Genomic DNA, 22,704 nt, shown 5'->3' on the forward strand with positions numbered 1-22,704 from the left:
TTCTTGTTCTCCATTGAGATAACCTGCCGCTAAAGCTGCATGGCAGCAGCTACTTTCTAAACACATGAATGCTCTGCCAAACTTAATGATCAAGTGTTTGAGGGAGTCAGAAGGACTATTGAAAATGTATGGGCATCTTTACGTAAGGCCCATTTAGACGGGACGAATGTCGAGTAAACGATGCCCGACACTCGTCCCTGCACATATTTGCTCCCGTGCTACTGCACGGGAACTAGTATCGCTGGCTCACAGCGGAGCGGCTGGAGATTTCACTCCTTCCTCCCCCCCTCTCCATTGATTTAACATAGCTCTCGTTCAGTACTGAACAGCTGCTATTTACACTGAGCGATCAGTGATCTGCTCATCGTCCATCGTTTATTCTGCATAAATGACGGACGATGAGCTGATCGCTGATCATTCAGTGTAAATAGAAGCCTTCAGTATTGAACGGCAGCTATGTTATGTCAATGGAGAGGGGTAGGGGAGAGCGAAGAGTGAAATCTCCTGCAGCCTCCCCGCTATGAGCCAGCGATACTAGCTACCGTGCAGGTGCACGGGAGCTAGTATGTGCGGGGATGAGTGTCGGGCATCGTTTGCCCAACATTCCTCCCGTCTAAATGGTCCTTTAGATCCATGCAGACATTCTAAAACTGTAGGCAATCAGCTACCACAAGCTGTCATTGGGGTTTAAACAAAACAAGTCCTTATATGTTAAAGTAAATGACAAGTTTGCAGTTTATTTCTGCACTGTCTCATGTAAATTGTTTTCAGATTGTGGAGGTAACAAGCAAGTCATTTTATCTATATGCACAATTTTTCAAGCCATTGGAACAGAATTCTCTTGTGTGTTGGACATGACGGGAATTGTGCATTCAGACACGTTAGTTAAAACACCGGGGTTGTATCTGGCTGCAAACTCCTTGTGCATCGCCTGTTCGGCAGAATGATTCTTGACATCCTTCTCTGACCCCTTTTGTCAACAAGTTGTTTACATGCACAGGATACCCTTTTGCGGGATGTTGTTCCTTTATTACACCATTCTAGCTATACAGCCAACACTGCTGTACAGAAAACAATACAAGGTTGGGAGTTTTTCAGATACCGTCCCCAGCTAGTGTCACAGAAATCATATATATATATATATATATATATATACATATATATATATATATACACACACACACACACTTACTTACACACACATATATAGCTACAATTTGCCTCAAGTGTATTTGAACTAAGGATAAACATTGTATGCGGCTAGGAGAAAGGTATTTTACTCATTAAATGGTCAAAGTACCGGCATGGCGACCCCCAGACACACTTATGTAACCCAATAGCCACTTTTGACACTTGTTTGACTTGCCCCTCACCTCAGGCTCATTAGAACACAACAGTAAATGTACTCCTTGGCTCTTTAAACACCACCCAACCTTATACAGTGAAACTTCTGGCAAAGCCTTCCACTGTTTTAGGATCTATAGTTACAGTATATTTACTAATAATTATAGGTGTCAATAACGTCTTTCCTTTCAATTACTGAGCAGTCCTCCTGGAAACACTTTAATGGTTATATTGTCTCGAGGAAACAGGTCATAAAAAACGGAACATTTTACAGACTCTGTTAAACGCATTATAATATATTAATCCGATTGGTCTGATCAGCTAATTACACAATCAGACTTTACGCACATTAAAACCTTAAATACACTGAATTTGGAGAATCTTCAGGCCCTTTCACTTCTTTTACATTTTGTTATATTGTGGCCTTGTGCAACATGACACCATCCCCATTATTCTGCACTCAATACCCCATAGTGACAAAGTGAAAACAGAATATTAGAAATCTTTGTAGATTTCTAAAAATAAAAAAAGTTACATTTTGCATCGACATAAGTAGATAGATATGAGATAGATAGATATGAGATAGATAGATATGAGATAGATAGATAGATAGATATGAGATAGACAGACAGATAGCTATGAGATAGATAGATAGATATGAGATAGATAGATATGAGATAGATAGATATGAGATAGATAGATATGAGATAGATAGATATGAGATAGATAGATAGATATGAGATAGATAGATAGATAGATATGAGATAGATAGATATGAGATAGATAGATATGAGATAGATAGATATGAGATAGATAGATATGAGATAGATAGATATGAGATAGATAGATAGATAGATATGAGATAGATAGATAGATAGATAGATAGATATGAGATAGATAGATATGAGATAGATAGATATGAGATAGATAGATATGAGATAGATAGATATGAGATAGATAGATATGAGATAGATAGATAGATAGATAGATATGAGATAGATAGATAGATAGATATGAGATAGATAGATAGATATGAGATAGATAGATAGATAGATAGATATGAGATAGATAGATATGAGATAGATAGATATGAGATAGATAGATATGAGATAGATAGATATGAGATAGATAGATATGAGATAGATAGATATGAGAGAGATAGATAGATAGATATGAGATAGATAGATATGAGATAGATAGATATGAGATAGATAGATATGAGATAGATAGATATGAGATAGATAGATATGAGATAGATAGATATGAGATAGATAGATAGATAGATAGATAGATAGATATGAGATAGATAGATATGAGATAGATAGATATGAGATAGATAGATATGAGATAGATAGATAGATATGAGATAGATAGATATGAGATAGATAGATATGAGATAGATAGATAGATAGATAGATAGATATGAGATAGATAGATATGAGATAGATAGATAGATATGAGATAGATAGATATGAGATAGATAGATATGAGATAGATAGATATGAGATAGATAGATATGAGATAGATAGATATGAGATAGATAGATATGAGATAGATAGATATGAGATAGATAGATATGAGATAGATAGATATGAGATAGATAGATATGAGATAGATAGATATGAGATAGATAGATATGAGATAGATAGATATGAGATAGATAGATATGAGATAGATAGATAGATAGATATGAGATAGATATGAGATAGATAGATAGATAGATATGAGATAGATAGATAGATAGATAGATATGAGATAGATAGATATGAGATAGATAGATATGAGATAGATAGATAGATATGAGATAGATAGATATGAGATAGATAGATATGAGATAGATAGATATGAGATAGATAGATAGATAGATATGAGATAGATAGATATGAGATAGATAGATATGAGATAGATAGATAGATATGAGATAGATATGAGATAGATAGATAGATAGATAGATAGATATGAGATAGATAGATATGAGATAGATAGGAGATAGATAGATATGAGATAGATAGATATGAGATAGATAGATATGAGATAGATAGATATGAGATAGATAGATAGATAGATATGAGATAGATATGAGATAGATATGAGATAGATTGATAGATACTGTATTATTGGGTTATGTAGCCGGCTCTAGGTTGACTCAGCCTTTGATCCTTCCGAGGATGGTAAAATGAGTACCTAGCTTGCTGCCGGGAGGAAAAAGATGACTGGGGAAGGCAATGGCAAACCACCCCATAAAAACAGTCTGCCAAAAAAAGTCATGATGTGCCGTCACCCTAGGAGTCAGTCATGACTCGGTGCTTGCACCAGGGGACTTTACCTTTACCTACATATAGATATAGCTAAAATGACTTGAATATCTCACCCAAACAGGGAATTACAAGCTATCTATCTGTATGAGGGACTACTAGTTAGTAAAGTCCTGTGATTACAGCAGCCTAAGCACCCATGTAAGCAAGCAGTCTCTGCTGCATAAAAGAGGAAGGAGATGAGAGGCAACTGTAATGTGAGTGAGCATGCATACTGAAACAATGACTGTGGCCGAATCGCAGCTCCACTCTATCAATAAAATGGCAGACAATAACAATTTCCTACTAGTGAATAAAGAAGGTCTGAAAAACAGACAGCTGAACATTGAAAATAGGCTTAAAAATACAGTAGATGAGGATCTAAAGTTTTTATTTTTCCCTGGATGCATGCTTTGAGATTGAGAGAATAAAAGGGTTTTCCCACAATGGCACTTTATGTTATGCCAAACTGATGTATAAAGCACAGCGGGAGTATGTCAGGCAAACTTTCTACAAGCACCCAGGGACAAAACCGTCCTGCTCTTGTGAACAGTAGGAGGTCCATTTTTCATCAATCAGTACTTTAGGTCAGGTCTTAAACCAAAGTGCTTAAAAAAACTCTAAGGAAAAACTCTGGAAAAGGAAAAAGTTTTTTTACTTTACTCCCCCCCCCCCCCCCCCCCCCGTGTCTTTTTAATCTAGAGTCCTGTAAATTGGACATCTTGAAGGATTTCCAAAAGTTGCTATTCTCACGTGTACAGAATGCTGTCATAATCCACTCCATCTCCTGAACTAATAAATACCCTCTCATTTATTAGTACGGCCCCATCATAGAGATGTATAAAGAGGATGGGGCAACAAAAACATTGCTTTCCAAGGATACCATGATTTTGAAAGATAGAACAATCTTTGATCAAAGCGATTTCTGCATTGCTGTACCCCAAGGAAGTAGAATATGGGAATGGAGGCTTGTCCCTAGCGTTGGGCGTTAAGAACTAAACACACATTAATCTGTAAATGTCTGGGATGCTTTGACCCCAAATGACTTTTTCCAGGTTTGGCCGGACCACCAGGTAAAGTGGAGCTACCAGTATCAGATCCCACTAACGCAACCTGTTGGTTTTCAGCTTCTGCGGAACATGTAGTTCTGCAAACCTGTGCTGGGAAACTCTTTTGTTTGTTCGCTCTGCATCATTGCCCCAAAGGTCATTGGCACGAGGAAAACCTAGCTGAATATTTCTTTGCATAAGGGCTTATTCCCATGAACGAGTTTGCGCTGCAAAATTTGCGCATGCACGTGGAACCCATTGATTTAAATGGGCTGGGTCACATGTGCATTTTTGGTTGCGCGAAGACCCCCCAACACAGCATGTCCTATTTTCGTGGGTATTGTACACGGAAATAGCACATATTAGACTAATTAAACTTACCTGCCCATGGAAATCAATAAGAGCATGCTTGCGTGTTTTTTGCGCGTGCCAATACACAGAGCATGTGTGTGCAAAAACGACCGTAAAATACGCACACATGCGTGCATAAATACGCTGACGTGAAGCTGCCCAAGATGGTAAGGATTTCTAAAGAGTAACCTCATCTCTGCTCCCCCGCAGCTTTATACCTATGAGAGCATTACGTATCAATTCATCCCTGACAACCGGAGCACGCTGCATCCCTCGCACCTCATAATGCTTCTGGCAGGTTCTCCGAGGCTGACGACTACGAACAGTGCATGACAAGGTAGCCGTATAAGGTGGCGCTTCTGGTTGAAAGTTGTGTGTTGTGTTTTTGAGTTGGAACAAAACCATGATTTATGTGTGAAACATTTCTGAACATGCCCTATAAGTACAGTAGACTTTCCTCTCCGGACACACCCTTAAAGTGCTGAATTTTGAGAACAATTAACACAGACCGTGAGTCAGTCTTTGAACAGCTCTGTGGGAACCGGAGTCTCAGCTATGTGCAGTGATGTAAACTCCCTAAGGCTTCCAAAGCCTACAAGAGAATACAGAAACAGACGTAAATAAAAAAAAAAAAGCCTAAGCGCTGCGTCCCGTCACATTATTAAAGGGCCTCGCTGTAATAGGCCGTGCGCTGCTTCTTGATCTGGATCTGTATTGCAGATGTGGACAACGTATGAGAATCTATAGATGTCCATGTGTTCTATCAACAACGGAAGAACAAAAACTTACAACAAAATGTCTCCCCCCCCCCCCACGCCCCCTTCTTAAATTAAAAGCACATTTCTTGGCATATTTACACTTGCGTGAAGACTGGGTGGGCACTGCACATTACCAGGCTTTTCCAGCCCATGGGCTGTCACTTCTCATTATCCATTCCGAGGACTGAATCCTTATTTTTGACTGACAAAACATGTGCTCTTGGGAAGGGTTAAGGCCCTGACATCCCTAAGGGATGGGAGATTAGGCGAAAAGAGAAGGTCTCCATGTTACCAAGAAACTGATGTAAAAAGTCTGGGAGTCCTTTAGAAATGCTCTCTTGACAGATTGACGTATCACCAGTGCAGGAATCTGGGCGAGTGAATCAAGAGTTCTAGTTTAATGGTGATAACCCAAATAAGTCTTTACATAGAACTGGTTGTTACTTTAAGAGGTTTGATAGATTTGGTTAATAATGTGTAATTATTGTATAAATGAGAAGTTAAACTTTTTAACATACTTTGTGTCCATGTATTACTTTTCACCTATTTCTTTAAAAACTGTTCATACTCAGCTGAGAAGTGGATACAATTCTATCCAGTCTAGATAATGCCCTGTAAGGGTAAGCAACCACAAATCTCTCTACTGCTTTGCAACAATGTATCAGTCTGCAGTCCAGGCTATTTAACCCCTAAGGCTAGGGTCACACAGGGCGTATTTGTTGCGGTTTTTCCGTTGCGGTTTTAACGCAGAAGAACTGCTTCTGCGGCAAAACCGCTTCAAAGATTAATTTGGGCTTGCGGATTTTGCTGCGGATTTTCATGCGGAAAAATCCGCAAGCATTTTTTTCCGCAGCACTTTTTTACTTTTGTCGCGTATTTGGTGCGGTTTTGGCTGCGTCAATAGAGGTCTATGAACAAAAAAGCGTTGCGGAAACGACCAAAGAATGAACATGCTGCATCTTTTAAAACCGCGACGCAGTTGCATTTCCGCACTGCGGCTGTGCGGAAAAAATCCGTCCTGTGAGAACAGCTTTTTGGCAAATCTCATTTGTGCTGCATTGCACTGCAAACGCAGCGGTTTTGCCGCAGTGCGGATATGCAACGGCAATCCGCGGCAAAACCGCAGCAAATCCGCCCTGTGTGACCCCAGCCTTAGGCTAGGGTCACACAGGGCGTATTTGTTGCGGTTTTTCCGTTGCGGTTTTAACGCAGAAGAACTGCTTCTGCGGCAAAACCGCTTCAAAGATTAATTTGGGCTTGCGGATTTTGCTGCGGATTTTCATGCGAAAAAATCCGCAAGCATTTTTTTCCGCAGCACTTTTTTTACTTTTGTCGCGTATTTGGTGCGGTTTTGGCTGTGTCAATAGAGGTCTATGGACAAAAAAGCGTTGCGGAAACGACCAAAGAATGAACATGCTGCATCTTTTAAAACCGCGACGCAGTTGCATTTCCGCACTGCGGCTGTGCGGAAAAAATCCGTCCTGTGAGAACAGCTTTTTGGCAAATCTCATTTGTGCTGCATTGCACTGCAAACGCAGCGGTTTTGCCGCAGTGCGGATATGCAACGGCAATCCGCGGCAAAACCGCAGCAAATCCGCCCTGTGTGACCCCAGCCTTAATGCAATATCATGTGCTTAGAGGAAAAGGTATTGTTCCTGCATTGCAAGGTACGTGATGGTGATCACTCAGTCTGGAAATTAGACATGGCTGTAATTGCAGCCAAAGTCCTGCTGCAACTGCCAGGATCAGAGTTATCTCCGATCCCAGCCGTTTAAACCCCGAGGGTATGATTACACGGCAGAATCTGAAGTGAAATTTTCAGCGTAGAATCCACCTCTAAAAACAGCAGCTGATTCGTGAGTTCTGCGACTGTTTCACATGTGGATTTTGCCCGGTCAATGCGCAAAATCCACAAGCCGAATTTTCAATGCAATTCCTCATTAAGAAATGACACGTTCCTTCATAGCCCAGATCAGTGCAGAGTCACATTGAAAATTATGAACGCTGATTTTACTCATCAACAGGACTAAATCCGCCGCAAAGTATGTGGTAGAAATTTGAGGCATAACTGCAAAAATCGGTCACACAAAAATCAGAGTTAGATTCCGCCATGTAAACATATCTCTTGATGCCGTGGTCAGTGCAGACTGCACTACATGACAGTTCTGGAAAGGAAGGAGGCTACCTCTCCCAACCCATCAGTCTCACCGTGATTAGATCCCAGGGTGTAATGCTGGCTATTGTAGTCGGAGGCTAAACAATGGTCACTGAGTCTGCCATTCACCAAAGTCTATTAGAACCTGCCAACAACAGAGTTTAACCCTTTCCAATACAATTTGTATCCTGGTTTTCCTAGGGGGCTTACTCTTTTTCTGTCAGGATGGGTGGGTGTCAGTAATTGGACCCCCACCAATCACAAATGCATCCCCTATTCTGTGGATAGGGGATACCTTTCCAACTTGGCACAACTCCTTTACGCGGTAAAGCTCACATTGTGTGAACTAGATAAAATTGTAGCTGAGAGCAGGATTAGCTACGGATGGGTTTGCATGTAAAAAAGTAGAGTGTCATTCATGGACAGCAAACCTATCTGCATGATGAAGAATCCTATATCTTTATTTACATAAAACTGGAAACCCCTCTAAAGTGAAATTTGTCAAAAGTTTAGTCATTAAGAAACAAAAAAGCTCATTGTATACATCCATGCTGGAATTCTTCAAGTATTTAGTACATGCCAATTGTTTCGAAGCCCCAGCCACATCATAGCCTCCCAGGTTTAACTATGAGTGTTACATGATCGCTCACATTATGACCCGGGGCAAACTCTTTAGGACCATTGTCTAGTTCCCAGATGAGTCAGAAAAATATCATCCCTGTCAACATTCCCCAGCTAAAATTCACAACAAGAGAAACGGAATTTCCTGGCAAGAAGCCACCAGAAGTCCGGCACTTGTGCCTGCTATGAGAAAACCCCATCGGAAGATTGCAATATGGAAGTAACCTACTGAAATGCACATCATCTTCTATAGTATAATCATTCCAAATGGTGAATATTGTTACTTAAAGGGGTTTTCTCACGCCGAAACGTTTGTTTTTTTTTATTCAATAGGCGCGAGACAAACCCAAGGGATGGGTTAAAAAAAAAAAAAGTTTATTACTTACCCGAATCCCCGCGCTGCGGTGACTTCTTTCTTCCTTTACCAAGATGGCCGCCGGGATCTTCTCCCATGGTGCACCGTGGGCTCTGTGCGGTCCATTGCCGATTCCAGCCTCCTGATTGGCTGGAATCGGCACACGTGACGGGGCGGAGCTACGAGGACCAGCTCTCCGGCACGAGCGGCCCCATTCACCAGGGAGAAGACCGGACTGCACAAGCGCGTCTAAAAACGCCAGAAGACAGCGAATTTAGACGGATCCATGGCGACGGGGACGCCAGCAACGGAGCAGGTAAGTGAATAACTTCTGTATGGCTCATATTTAATGCACAATGTATATTACAAAGTGCATTAATATGGCTATACAGAAGTGTATAACCCCACTTGCTGCCGCAAGACAACCCCTTTAATGTTACATCTACTAAAGGTCAGTGTATAAGAGCGGATCTGAGAGGTCACCGCATGCAGAGGACTTCATTCATATTACATACACTCCCAACCGATATCCCTGTAATGATTCGATAGGCTTATAGACTATGATGTACGTATTACTAAATCTGGCCTTTCTTATATTGGTCTTAATATAATCCCCACTGAGGCATGATGCTAATATATAGCAAGAAGCGTGCCTCGTCATACTTTAGGTGCATCTCCGAGCGCCCAGACAGAAGTCCACACCAGCTGAGTTGGACTAGCTTTTTGGTATAATTTACGCTAGTTTCTAAATCCGCCGAGCCAGGGTGGACACACCCCTTCCCGATAGGCCACACCTTCTCAGAAAAAATTATGTGAGCTGCATACATTTCAAGATGTCGCAAATTTTTTGTACAAGATTGCCTTGTTCCTCTGCTTCAGGGGTCTCCCAGAACTTTTCTCTTTGCTTAAATAACCGAGTGTTCTGAAATATGTTCCCTTATGGGCGCTCAGGTGATGCTGACGTCACAAAAAACTTCAGTCCCAAAACCCTTCACCCCACCTCTATGCTATTACGCATATCGCATGTCTGTTTCACAGTTTTGGTTCTATATAATGTTGAAAGTGTATTTCTTTTATAGTAACTCTGTATATAAAATGGCAATTCATTCTGCCGCTGTAGCTCACTCTTAAGGGCTCCTTCCCACGACCGTATTGTTTACAGCGTATTCCACAAGTGGCAGATACCAATGCTGCCGATCACACATACCCAGTTTCCCCCAAAATAAGGCCAACCCTGAAAATAAGCCCTGCGATTTTTTAGCATTTTCAGGGAGGTTTGAAATACGAGCCCTGCCTCGAAAATAAGCCCTAGCTGCATCACATGAAAAAAAACAATGGCTCCGATTGGTTTCCGAGTGGTGCTCAACCAATCAATGCAGCGCTCGATCAACCAATGCGATTGCTGTGATAAGCAACACTCGAGAACTAATTAGAGCTATTGCTTCCTGGAGGTGGGATTAATGAATCCCATAACCAGTAAGTGATCTTCTGTGGGAGGCCGAGGACACAAGAAGTGCGTTGGAGCTCCAGAGAGTAGCGCGAGGGGCCTGGACCGAACCTGCTCGGTAAGTATAATAAGTCATCCCTCAAAAATAGGACCTAGTGCCTCTTTTGGGGTAAAAAATAATATAAGACAGGGTCTTATTTTTGGGAAAACACAATACTGCGTGAAGTACTCATTCAATAAGGGTCGCAGCATGTTCTATGTTGGCGCATATTACGCACACGTACATACCAGGATAGTGCATTGAAAAAGACGCCCTGCAGCAAGAACGCGTGACTGTCAAATGCCAGCGGCAAGCAGCGAATGACGATTGTGTGCAGCTGGCCTCACAAAGACAATCTCTCTCCACACATACAAACCCACCTGAGAGGTGTTGCAAGCAAATTTAGGTTTCATAGCAAACTCAATTACTGTTTATACAAGTTTATGAAAGGTGAAGGTTAAGAAAGTAAGAAATTCTATGGAGAACATGCAGTGGTCAGATCCGAAGCAGCAATACACAAGACTACATTAGCAATATTTTACATCTACTGGATGCAGTAAAAAAGACCGATCCAGCGATATACCTCTATACTGGCGTCCTATATGGAAATAACAATAGCGTACTTGAATAGGAAGACAAGGATGCTCTACACGATGGTATGGCATATGGGCCTCTTGGGACTGCAGAATATGGCCTCCTTCTGCTATGATAGGGGCAGATCATCCAGGAAGATCACTGTCATTCACTGTCACCTACAGGAGATTCAGGTACCGATCCGCGCTAAGAATCCCTGGATGCACGTAGCAGGAGGCCAATTCGAATATGCTTTCTTTATTTCGGTCATAGTAGCGGTCCCACCGGACTTAGAGAGATGTGGTAGCGGATTTCTGCTCCTCACATTCACTTTTGCAGTTGGGTTTTACTCTCTATCTTACAGGGGCCACAATGCAAAACTGAAATCCATATTCCGGGGCCCCCACCGCTCCGTGTGCCATACCACCATGTGGCTCATCCATGTCTTCCTATTCAAGTACATTATTGTTAATTCAATAAAGGACACCTGTACTGAGATAACAGCACTAGATCCGTCTTATTGACTTCACCCTGGATAGCATTCCAACAGCATCAATAGCTATTCTGATGAAAAAGGGCCAAAACGTAACAATTTATTAGTCCTTTAGATTACAAATGTCTGTAGACAGGCTGAGATTGGCTACCCTTCCCTGACATGACAAAATGGTCCCCACATGTAGTTCTACATATAATTGAGACCTCTGTTAGCATTCATGATAGAACATATGTCCACAACTACTGAAGATTTTGAAGAACTTTCAAATTAGTGTGATTATCATAAGGAAATCCTGATGGTCGGTCTCAGGGGGCTGTAAGCAAACACCCCAATACAAGAGGGAACATGATTTGAGCTACTGACAACCGGAGGGTGGATTCACACGGGCAAGAAAACCATGCGAGTTTGGTGCAGGACGCACAAACCTCGCACAAAGACACAACCAATTCTTTGCAATAGGTTCATTGACATGGGTGATTTTTCTCCCAAAGCGATACTGTGAAACGGAAAACTCACAGAATGTTCTATTTTCGTGAAAGTCTCGCATAAGAATAGAACATGCAGATGTGCCGTCTCCTACGCATCGCATGGCAAACGGATGGGGTATCCGTGACATTCTCAGGTGCGACTCAGTGTCGCCTATGTGAATGCACCCTGAAAAGGAATCACATGTATTAGACCAAATTCACATGAGCGTACGCATATTTGCGCGCGCATGAGCATAGCGCTTTTGCGGAATGAACAATGCTTTTTTTATGTGCGCATTAGCATATTTTAATTACTTTTTCCGCATGCAATGCATGTGCTTTTGCGTTCGACAAAAAAAAAAAATGCACTGAATGAAATAGCTAATTAATCTAAAGAGTTGCTGATTTTTTTTCTCTCTCTTGCATAATTACACACTGTTTCACGCATCCTTACCATATTTTGCGTGCATTTGCGCATCCCCTTGACCTTCTTGGATAATAGAGCATATTGCAGTTTATTTTGCGTCACCAAAAAAAAAAAAAAGGGGGTTTTATACGTGTTAAGGCCCATTTACATGCAAAGATAATCTTTCAAACAATTGAAAGTTTTAGCAATTTTTTTGCATAAAGTGTTAACGGCCACTGATGGCCATTAACACTTTATCTTCATTTGCATGTAAATGGGCCTTCAGGAGCGGTTTGCAGAGCTCAGTGTGTGATTAATCACAAGTCCAGCATTGTTTTCATTGCGAGTGCCAGCAGAATACAATGTTAACTGCCAACTTCCTGTGGAGATAACAGCCTGCGGTTTACGGACAGATAAAGCAAACTGTTTGATTTTAAGTTCACCTTAAAATCATCATTCAAACGAAAAGTATCCGATGCCCACGTTTACATGTAACGATTATCGCTCAAATTCGGTCATTTGAACAAATTTTAAGCGATAATAGTTGCGTGTAAATGGGCCTTTAGCAAGTATAGAAAAATTTGATTGTTCTCAGTAAGAGAAACCAAGTAATCTTGTGGATATGATACCTTTTAATGGCTAACAAAAATACATGATGTTATAGCGAGCTTTCGGACCTCTCAGGGTTGTGTGATAGAAATGCACAGGAAAAAAAAATGCGCATGTGAACAAATCCATTGAAATCAATGGGATCTATTCACTGTGTATTGAGCTGGGAAATTTTACGCAAGCAAATGCGGCCATGTAAATCTGGTCTTCGTCTAACAGTGATTGGGAAAAATAAATCACAACTATATGAAGTCTTCGGATGGATGGATGGTGTCATTCTGACAATCCAACATCCACAGGAAGACCAAAATGCTTTATAATCCATAATGGGCGCCCAGGGCTCATGGATGTGCATGAGGAGTGAGGGCTTAACCCAACCGGTCTGATTCCACAGAACAGCTACTTTAGCACAGACTGCTAAAAAAGTTATTGATGGCTAGGATGTAAAAGTGACAAAACACAAGAGGGCATCACAGCTTGCTGCATATGGTGCTATGTAGGCACAGACCAGAGTGACACCTGTCAAAAGTGCCTACCATGTTTTCTTATACATCATGTGAATGGTTGGATATATGGGCATCGCTTACCTGCTAAAAAGAGGACACCAGGAAACACTATGGGATGAAGGCAAGTCGGTGGAGGCAGCATGATGCTCCGAGCAGTGCCTATAGTGGTTCTCATTCCACAGACCCATACTGTTTAGCAAATTTATGGTATATTATTTGTTGCTTTCTCTACCTTATTGCTCTTTTTGCACCACAGTAATTCTGGAATTACTGTATATTCCACCTACATTACCTGGTTCTACAGGTGCCAAATTGGGAAGTACATTAAAGGGGTTTTGTCATTTAAAAAAAAACAAAAAAACCTACCTATTCCTCCATAGGCAGTCTTCTTACTGTATCTTCTCCTGGCTCCTGCAGTCCCCCAGGTCACCTCACCACAAGCCGTCCGGATCCTCTTCTTCTTGCTATAATGCTTCACTCTCTGCATTCTTCTTCCTGACGGTCAGTGTAGGTTATATTACTAGTGACATAACATTCAGTGCCTAGGAAGGAATGCTGATCTATTGCAGAGACTGTGCATGCTGTAGCTTATACTACTGCAGAGAGACAGTGCATATGCTCAGTCTCTGCAATAGCTCAGCACTCCCTGCTAGGCTGGGAACGCTACGTGCCCAGCAGGAAGAGAATGGTAGGAAAATTGGCCAGCTGGAGGTGAGGTGACCCAGGGGTCTGCGGGACACAGGAGAAGATCGTCGGTAAGAAGACTGACGGGGGAGGAGTAGGTAAGTATACAATTTTTGTTTTCTAATGACAGAACAACTTCAATGCACAGAAATGCGGTTAAAACATTTTTTCTTGAGTTTAAGTAACACAATGTCTTTATAACGTGTTGTTCAGGAACATACAATGTCAGATCTGTAACTCCCATTTGTGGGTCCTTCTGGAATAGCTCTTTAAGGAGTGCAGAACATTGTGTTGCTAAACCGACTCAAATAGCAACTTTGCCCTTAATTCTGATCCTCTGCCTACATTCTGGATATCCTATGTATCTCTTGACAATATGCATGTTCAACAATGAATGTGAGCTCTGATATGACCACTGGGAGGAATGAACATCTCTGCTGTCAAGCCCACAGCCGGCTGTTGGGTGGTCACACTCTGTTCATCCTCCCTTTCTTTCAGGCGTACTTCATTTTCCCTGTAGATCTGGGAGGATGAGTGTGGTTTAAGACCTGGCTGCTGCATACAAGCATAGCAGAGAAAAATGATCAGTTTCCCCCAGGTCCACATCCACCCACGGCCAAGGATTCCTGCTGTAATTCCGCACGGCTGCTCTTGAAGTTCTCCATGGCAGGAGGCCACTGGTGTGTTTTTCAGTGATCATAGGCTCCCATAAGGACTGATATGGTTACATATCTTTAAGGAAACCAACTGTGAATGTTCAAGGAGGAAATATATCTGTGGCACCGGTCCAGCTATATTCATGGAAAACACACTAGGCTAACTATAAATAAAGGTGATGACATAAACAATATAAAATTCAGATGGTCGACTTAGAAAAATATTTACTTAGCTACATTTTTTTTTTGTAAAAGAGGAAAGAAATGTAGAAGCCATTTTGGAGGAGAACTTGAGGACGGCTGCACCTCTGGAAAGAGAACCTTATTAATGATCATTGTGTGTCATAAGAGGTAACTCTGGCATCTCTCCCATCTACACTACTTGATTTGTTCAATGTGTTATGTACTTTGGCTATCGCTTTCCATAATTACACGAATAACTGACAGATCCACTTCGGATGGCGGTCATTGCGCGTTCCTCGGCACCATACCAATGGATTATTGATAGAGCTACTCAAACATGGTGGGACGGTTACAGTTCTTTAGGTCTGCTTTGATGTATGCCATTTTCAATGGTGCAATTAGTCTACGGTAGTTCATATAGATCAATGGAAAATCTAAGGGTACCTTTACACGGAGCAATTATCGCTCAGAAGAGTTGTTTGCTTTAGCTTGTATTGTTCAATATCTGGTTGCCAATATATTGTTTGTATGAGGATCTCCATGCAAAATAGTTCACAAGTCATTCAAGTACGAACGGCTCTGACTTTACATCGGACAACTTTTGTACAATCAGCGACTAAGTTGAAACGAAACGAATCGTAAGCTAATTATCGTCTTGGTGGCCTGAGTTTACATAAAAGAACTTATCGTTTGCATTTGCTCTCTTGAACGATTATTCAGGCGATAGTCGTCCTGTGTAAAGTTACCTTACTTCTTCTAATGTGGTGTCCCTATTAGAGATGAGCGAACGTACTCGTTAAGGGTGATTTCGCAATCGAGCATCGCTATTTTCGAGTACCTGACTACTCGGGTAAAAAGATTCGGGGGGCGCCGGGGGTGAGCGGGGAGTTGCAGAGGGGAGTGGGGGGGGGGGGAGAGAGAGAGCTCACCCTTGTTCCCCACTGCTACCCCCTGCTCAACCACGTCCCCCCCCCCCCCGCGCGCGCCCCCCGAATCTTTTCACACGAGTAGCCAGGTACTCGAAAATAGAGATGTTCGACTGCGAAATCGCCCTTAACACGTACGTTCGCTCATCTCTAGTCCCTATTGCATTTACCAAGAGCCCCTACTGGAGAAAAGCTGCAGCCATATAATACATATACTGAGATCTGTCATCCATGGAAAATCCCTTCCTTCTATTTCCCGGACATAGTCATTGTTTTCTCCATAGGGTCCTACTGTAGAAGAGTCTGTACTAAAGGCTTTGTGAAGGCACGGGCAATATCCGTAATAACATTATATCGGTAAATTGCTTAAATTTGCTTTTACAGAGGATTTAACTATTTAAAGGATCGGTCGATCTAGAAACTCCCTTGAAAGGGAACCTGTCGGGAGACATATAATACCTGAACCACGAGAAAAGGAAGAAGAGTCATTGGGGAGGGGGTGCCAGCTAGCTTCTTCCCTCCTAGCTCTCCTAAATTGACTTCTCCCTATACACCAATAGGGAGGGACATGTCGATCCAGCCAAGCCGGGTGAGGAGAAACTGGTGGAGAGCTACCTCCATGTCTCTTCTCCTCATTTCGAGCTCCTTTTAAAAGTGTTTTATCTACAAATATGGTTGCCTGTTTGGATTTCATGATGCCCGTGGTTGGGGCATCTTCTGGCAGGTTCCTTTTCAGGACAGCTAATACTGTCTGGAGAAGATTTATACAACAAGGTGCAATATTTTGCAGTGCTACCTGGAAACTTTCTTTGGAACCTGCCTTCCAAGAAATGTGGACGGATTATGTGTAGCGTTAAGCCAACTTCCATTAAATAGACCTAAAACTATGGGTCTACCTCATATACGTCTATTTCCAAAGCAAATAGAAACATTTTTAGAATTTCCATGGCTATATTGTACATAAACATTCAGCCCCTCAATGCAACATTAACTCTCCTTACTAATCAATGCAATAAATCATATAACTGCATACAGGAATGTCTTATATAGTTATGCCTAAATGCCACAAAAATGCTCAAATCCTGCTAAAACTAAAGATCCATGTGTAATGGAGTCTCCAAAAGATCAAGGCCTGTTCAGTGATCACATACTCACCATACTGGAAGGTTTAACGGTCTCAGCTGCCCACGTGTTGGAATGAGGTTCGAGTTGACTTACACAGACCACAAATCTGTCTGGAAACACATAGAGCTCTGTACAAAGATAAAGATTAAGGAAGTTATTTACTTGTTCAACAAGCCTAAATGTTCCACTGGTCTTCTGCAGTTTCTTTGCATTTTTAGATTTCCCTACGTGTCTTGGTTTACACAAGTGGGTTCTAGGTCTTCCAACCACTTCTTACTTTGCTTAATTTTGTTTCAGATGTGATGAAACAAGATTAAAAATAAAAAAAAAATCATAAAGGTACACTACATTGTGTCAACTACGTGAACTGAAATTCTTGGTCTCGTTGAATGATTCCTGTGGTTAGATCTTTGTGGAGATCCACCACAAAACTTCAGAAGGGTTGGAGTGGCCAGATATTATAAATTAAGGGGTTTTTTTTTGCACAGAAATGAGGATTATGAATGAACATTCACCCAATCATCTGCCTGTAGGAAAATGCCACTGACCGCCCAACAAATGAGCTAATTTTTGCTTGTCATGTGATCACATCTTTTACATGGCACCAAACATTATTTGTTGTTGGCAGCACATCATCCTGTGTAAACAGCGATGTGCTGCCGACAACTAAGGATGGAACTGTATGGGGACAAATGATTGTACCAACGCTTGTTCGGGCACATATTGTAGTGTTGATTAGTCCAGGTAAATGAAGCTGAGCAAGCATCAATCAACTTACAAAAATGCCAATTGACGTTCATTCCCGGAAGAAAATCTGCCACCGTAAAAAGACCTTAAACCCCCCATTAAGGGAGGGTCAATGAAGAAAGGGATGTTTAGAAAGCAGCCATGCAATCCGAAGATCTAAATGAGGATACGATTGTTTTTCTAAAGAGTATTCATATACCGAAAGGTTATCTTGATGGTCTCTATGCTTATATAGCCATTTAACCAGAGGGATAGCGAGATTAATTTAACGGATCCAATCTTACAAGGTGGCCATCCAAGGGGTCAACTATTTTCTTTTTAAGAAGGGTCTTTCTAGGATTAAAGAGAGCTGTGGTTACAAAAGATAAATCTGCTGGGAAATCATCAGGGTCTACCAGACGTAGACAGGTTTTTAATGATCTTGGATAGATGCCCATGTTATCATTGAAAAATGTAACAACTTGTTCTGAGAATCCATAGATCTGGGGACAGGACTATAAGAAATAGAACAAAGTCCCAGATGTCTTCTCACATTTTGGGCAGATGTCACAGTAATCCAGGTAGAATTTAAGAGCACATGCAACGTCAATAGCTGTAGACCGAACGCTTTTCTGATTGGCAACTATTTCTCCTGTCTCCCCCATACACAAGAAAACTTGGTTCATTTGAATGTTCATGTGGTTTCGATGGGAAGAGTAGAAAAAGCCATAGAGAGCTCTGGTGGCTGCTTATCTCCAAAAAGAACAAAAGGATTGATTGTTGAAATGCAACATGCCCAATCCTTCTTTCCCCTATCATCAACGGTCATGAGATCTCCATATTCATACAACAGTCAATCCCTCCATAATCTGAGAGATTGATTGAAAGGTATGGGGCGTTTACTTAGGTGGAGATTGGTGTAATATACTCTATGGGGGTTTAATAGGTTGCTCATAAGCTCAACGTATTTTCGGGAGGCCAGCTTGAGTGTTTCCTATATGCCATAACATTATATGATGGCTATACCCCTTTAACACTGAATGAAATTGATAAAATACTCTATTGGAAATGTAAATGTATTGGATGAGGAGTGTATAGCCGTTTGCAAAAACTATATTAGACATTCTTTGACTTGGCTGTTCACCAAGAAACGGTATACATTCAATTTAGTCATAGCTCTACTGTGATGAGGAATTTTTCTGCTTTGTATATAAGGCTAATTAGTGTCAAGAACATAGTGGAGTCCCAGACCTATATAGAAGTTGAATGCTTCATTATCATGGCTGCAACATCACACAATCATGAACACCTCATGGAAGCCTGAGAAAAAAAATTTCCTTTGATAACACCACCTAAAGATTGGTTTTGGGTTACATCTGACCAATAATGAGAACAATGTGGACTCAGATTTCACAGGCTCAGAGCTTTGCTACAAAATTAGTTGGTTGCTGCTGTCCAGCTGAAATATCCTGAAGAGTGAAATGTATCTCAGGTGAAACTCAACATGAAATATCTAAAGTTCTTTCTGTTGTTTCTATGACCCAAATATCAATACATTACATATATGGACATGCCGGCATTCAAATCTGTAGGCTGTCAAAATTGGTTCCCACCATCTCACTAAAAAAAAAAAAATTCTGTCCCACACAGAAACACAAAGCGGACAAAAAATACCATTTATCAAATTTAATGGCATCTGTAGGGAGATTACATTACCCTAAATTATTGTATGCTAGTAATGATATGACAGATGAGTGTAAAAATAACCGGTGAGAGCTGTATTATGTTACAATACACACTAGTAAAGAATATCATTTATCAACTACAAGAGGGAATAACATGGAAGATACTGAGTGGTTATCCTGTAGCAGTGCTGTATGACCATTTTTAGTATAAGAGACCATTTTCATGGATTGCATTTGTAGAATAAGCATTGTTTTGTAGGTCAGAGACATAAAAAATATAATAAATATGTTACGGTCACACACCAGAGATATGGATCATCTAAACTGTAATTCGCTTGGCACTGGCTAGACTGTGGTGTGGGGTCTATGGGGCCCCCTGGAGTTTTCACAAGGAGGTGGGGACTTGCTACAGGAGGATCCCCAAGTTTCGGTCACCACAACAGTCACAGATTAGTATCAGTAGTGCTGCTGCAACAGCAGCGCAGTCAGGAAGAGTGTCAAGAGTCAGGGCCAGAAGTAGAACAGGTACCACAAACAATACACAGCAGAGGCAAAATCCAACCAGTAGGCCAAAGTCATGATTAGCACCAATCAGGAGTCAAAACCGGAACAATAGCAGAAGAAAGGAGAACCAGGACAGGGTATGAACTTTAATTAAGAGGCAGTGCATATCTGGACAATTCCATTTAAGTAGCCCTGACATCATCTTTGGGTACCGATTGCCTTAACAACCTGACGTTGCTGTGCAGCAAAAGCAGAAAGAACGCAGCTAGGGCTGTGGTGGAGGACAAGCTGGAGCAGCAGTAAAGGTACTGGAGCTGCCTCAAAAACTTGACACCACTGTGCAACCAGAGCAGAAAAACTGCTACCCGGGCAAGCAGAACTATGTCGGAGGATGGAGCTGGAGCACCAGTGGAGGAAGCATCAGGTTGTCCAGCAACTGGACCGGACCGCTGTTTGGGATGCAGCGCTGGAACCAGGTCTCACAGGCCTCTCGCTAGCCAAGCCAGAAACCTACTGCACACTGATGAGGGGCAAACACCCCGAAACAGCTGTCTGCGTATGGACTCTGGCTTGTATTTTAATTCCCAGTCATTGCTACAAGGCTTGTATAAGGAGTATAACATTTACTTGCAGCAATGCTGCGTTCCAATAGGTGGCGCTGCAGAGTTATTGTTCCATCTCCCTATTTGCATATTACTCAGAGAAGCATGAGTGGCCTTGTTCGTCTCCTCACTCACCTTCTAGGTGCTCTCCCTAAGGAGATAAGATAGCGTTTCTGACCCACATCTATTGTCCTCTCACTAGCCAAGCCAGAAATCTACTGCACACTGATGAGGGGCAAACACCCTGAAACAGCTGTCTGTATATGGATCCTGGCTTGGCTTTCAATTCCCAGTCATTGTTACAAGGCCTGTATAAATAGTCTAACATTGACTTGCAGGAATGCTAATCAGAGTCACGCTTCCTATAATTTGATATTTCTCTGAGATCCCTGTTGATCCTAAATCTTACCATACAGTATATAAAACATTACCATAAGAGTGAAGTAGTTACAACAACGAAGACAGGAAGGAGGACAGGAGTGTCCAACCTGCCAAAATTACGCAAATGGCACGTTGATAACTCAACAAGAAATTTATAAAACATCATGGATGAATATCCAAAAAGCTGTCCTGTTGTAAAGCTGCTCTAAATAAAGTTCGGGGTTATTTGACTCCTCTGCTGTCCTTTTTAAATGGGCAAGTGGGTGGTGCTCGAGAAGGAGAGCCCTGTCACTCAACCGTGATGCTGAGAGACTGCTTGCCACCAATGAAAATGTAGTAAAATTCCCCAAACTGTGTTATGGCCTTTACAAATTTCCTTCGGCTAATATGTAATTCTGTATAAAGATCAAGAACCTTTCAACAAATATTCAGTAATAAGGCAACTAAAAATACTTTTTCACAGCTCTTTAGCATTTAAGGCATTTACCGGAGCTTCTAGAAACCGTGTTGTGAGCTGGTTGAGGATTAGATAGGCCTGAACTCACATATAAATCAATGTCACTATGACTGCTATTAACTTTGGTCACGCATAACAGTTCCTAATGCGGTTGTCTGGTTCCGAAAAAAATATTTTCACATACTCTCTTAAAAAAAAGTTGGAGTTAAAAGAGGTATCTCCCACTGTTCAGCCCTCCCACTTTGGGGGATCTAAAACTTTCATCCATTCCATGGACAGCCCATTGAATTTTATAGAAACTGTTGGAAGTTGAATAAAAAAATAAAACTATGGGCCAAATTATTTTTTTCCTATGAACAAATGACCCTAATTGAAAAAAAAAAGTAATAAAGAGGTGGCGGGGTGCCTAAAAGAGACTCTGTCGCCATCTTTTTGCAGTCCTCATGGGAGCAGCATAAGATAGTCACGCTGATTACAGTGCTATATCCGCTTTGTAGATCAGTGCAGTCATTTTGGAAAATGTTTCATATAATAAGAAGCGGCCTCATATAGAACTAGTCCTGCATATTCCTGACCTGCAGCCTAGGCACACCCACCCCATCCTCCTGCCAATGATTGGTTGACAGCTCTCTCTCTATGCATAGTAATAAGCAGAGAGCTCTCAATCATTGGCTGGAGAGCGGGGAGCGTGTAGCTATCCTGCAGCTCATGGATATCCAGGACTACTTTAAGTAATCCTCTATGCATTTGCTGCTACTCAAAAAAGACAAGTTTCTCAAAAACTACAGCAGAACTATCACAGTGGGACGGTCACCACCTTGTGCTTCCCTCCGAGAGAGGCGCAAAAAGAGAGTGAAAGAGTCTCTTCAAAATGATGCAAACTCAAGAGGCTTAATATACATCAGTGGATGTATTCTTTGTAGGACAGTACAAACAAGTCCAAAAGTAGAATAGATATAGTACAATCATAATATACCTCGAAACTGATGTTGTGCAACGCAGCGAAGGTTAACCCATCTCCTAATAAAGTAAGCCGCAATCCTCAACCGAGTTCCTAAACAAAAACAAAAAATAATGCATTAAAAATCTGGCATTTACTCGTAATAAGCTGTGAAAACAAAGCAGATGTTAAAACTACAAATATTGCCATGATGAAAAGGCCCCATGATGTGAGACAGATGTATGAGGGAGTTCCAGTACGCAGCGGACACGATGCAGCAGAGGGCAGTGCTTCATCAGGATTCTTAACGGTTCCGCTGAGAACAGTATGATATTAATGATGAATAACATTTAGTATGTGATTA

At 41.5% G+C, this 22,704-nt stretch overlaps 1 protein-coding gene across 1 annotated transcript in view; it reads right to left on the reverse strand.

The window, feature by feature from the left end:
- The window catches only part of SLX4IP (SLX4 interacting protein), a 137,768-nt gene that overhangs the window by 13,135 nt on the left and 101,929 nt on the right, over positions 1-22,704 (reverse strand). Inside the window, exons 5-6 of the mRNA XM_066595644.1 lie at positions 22,377-22,454; positions 17,076-17,173 (exon numbers count right to left, since the gene is read on the reverse strand). Coding sequence (XP_066451741.1) covers positions 17,076-17,173; positions 22,377-22,454 — 176 coding nt within the window. The remainder of the gene's footprint in view (positions 1-17,075; positions 17,174-22,376; positions 22,455-22,704) is intronic.

Source organism: Eleutherodactylus coqui, chromosome 3 (assembly GCF_035609145.1).
Source record: "Eleutherodactylus coqui strain aEleCoq1 chromosome 3, aEleCoq1.hap1, whole genome shotgun sequence".
Lineage (NCBI taxonomy): Eukaryota > Metazoa > Chordata > Amphibia > Anura > Eleutherodactylidae > Eleutherodactylus > Eleutherodactylus coqui.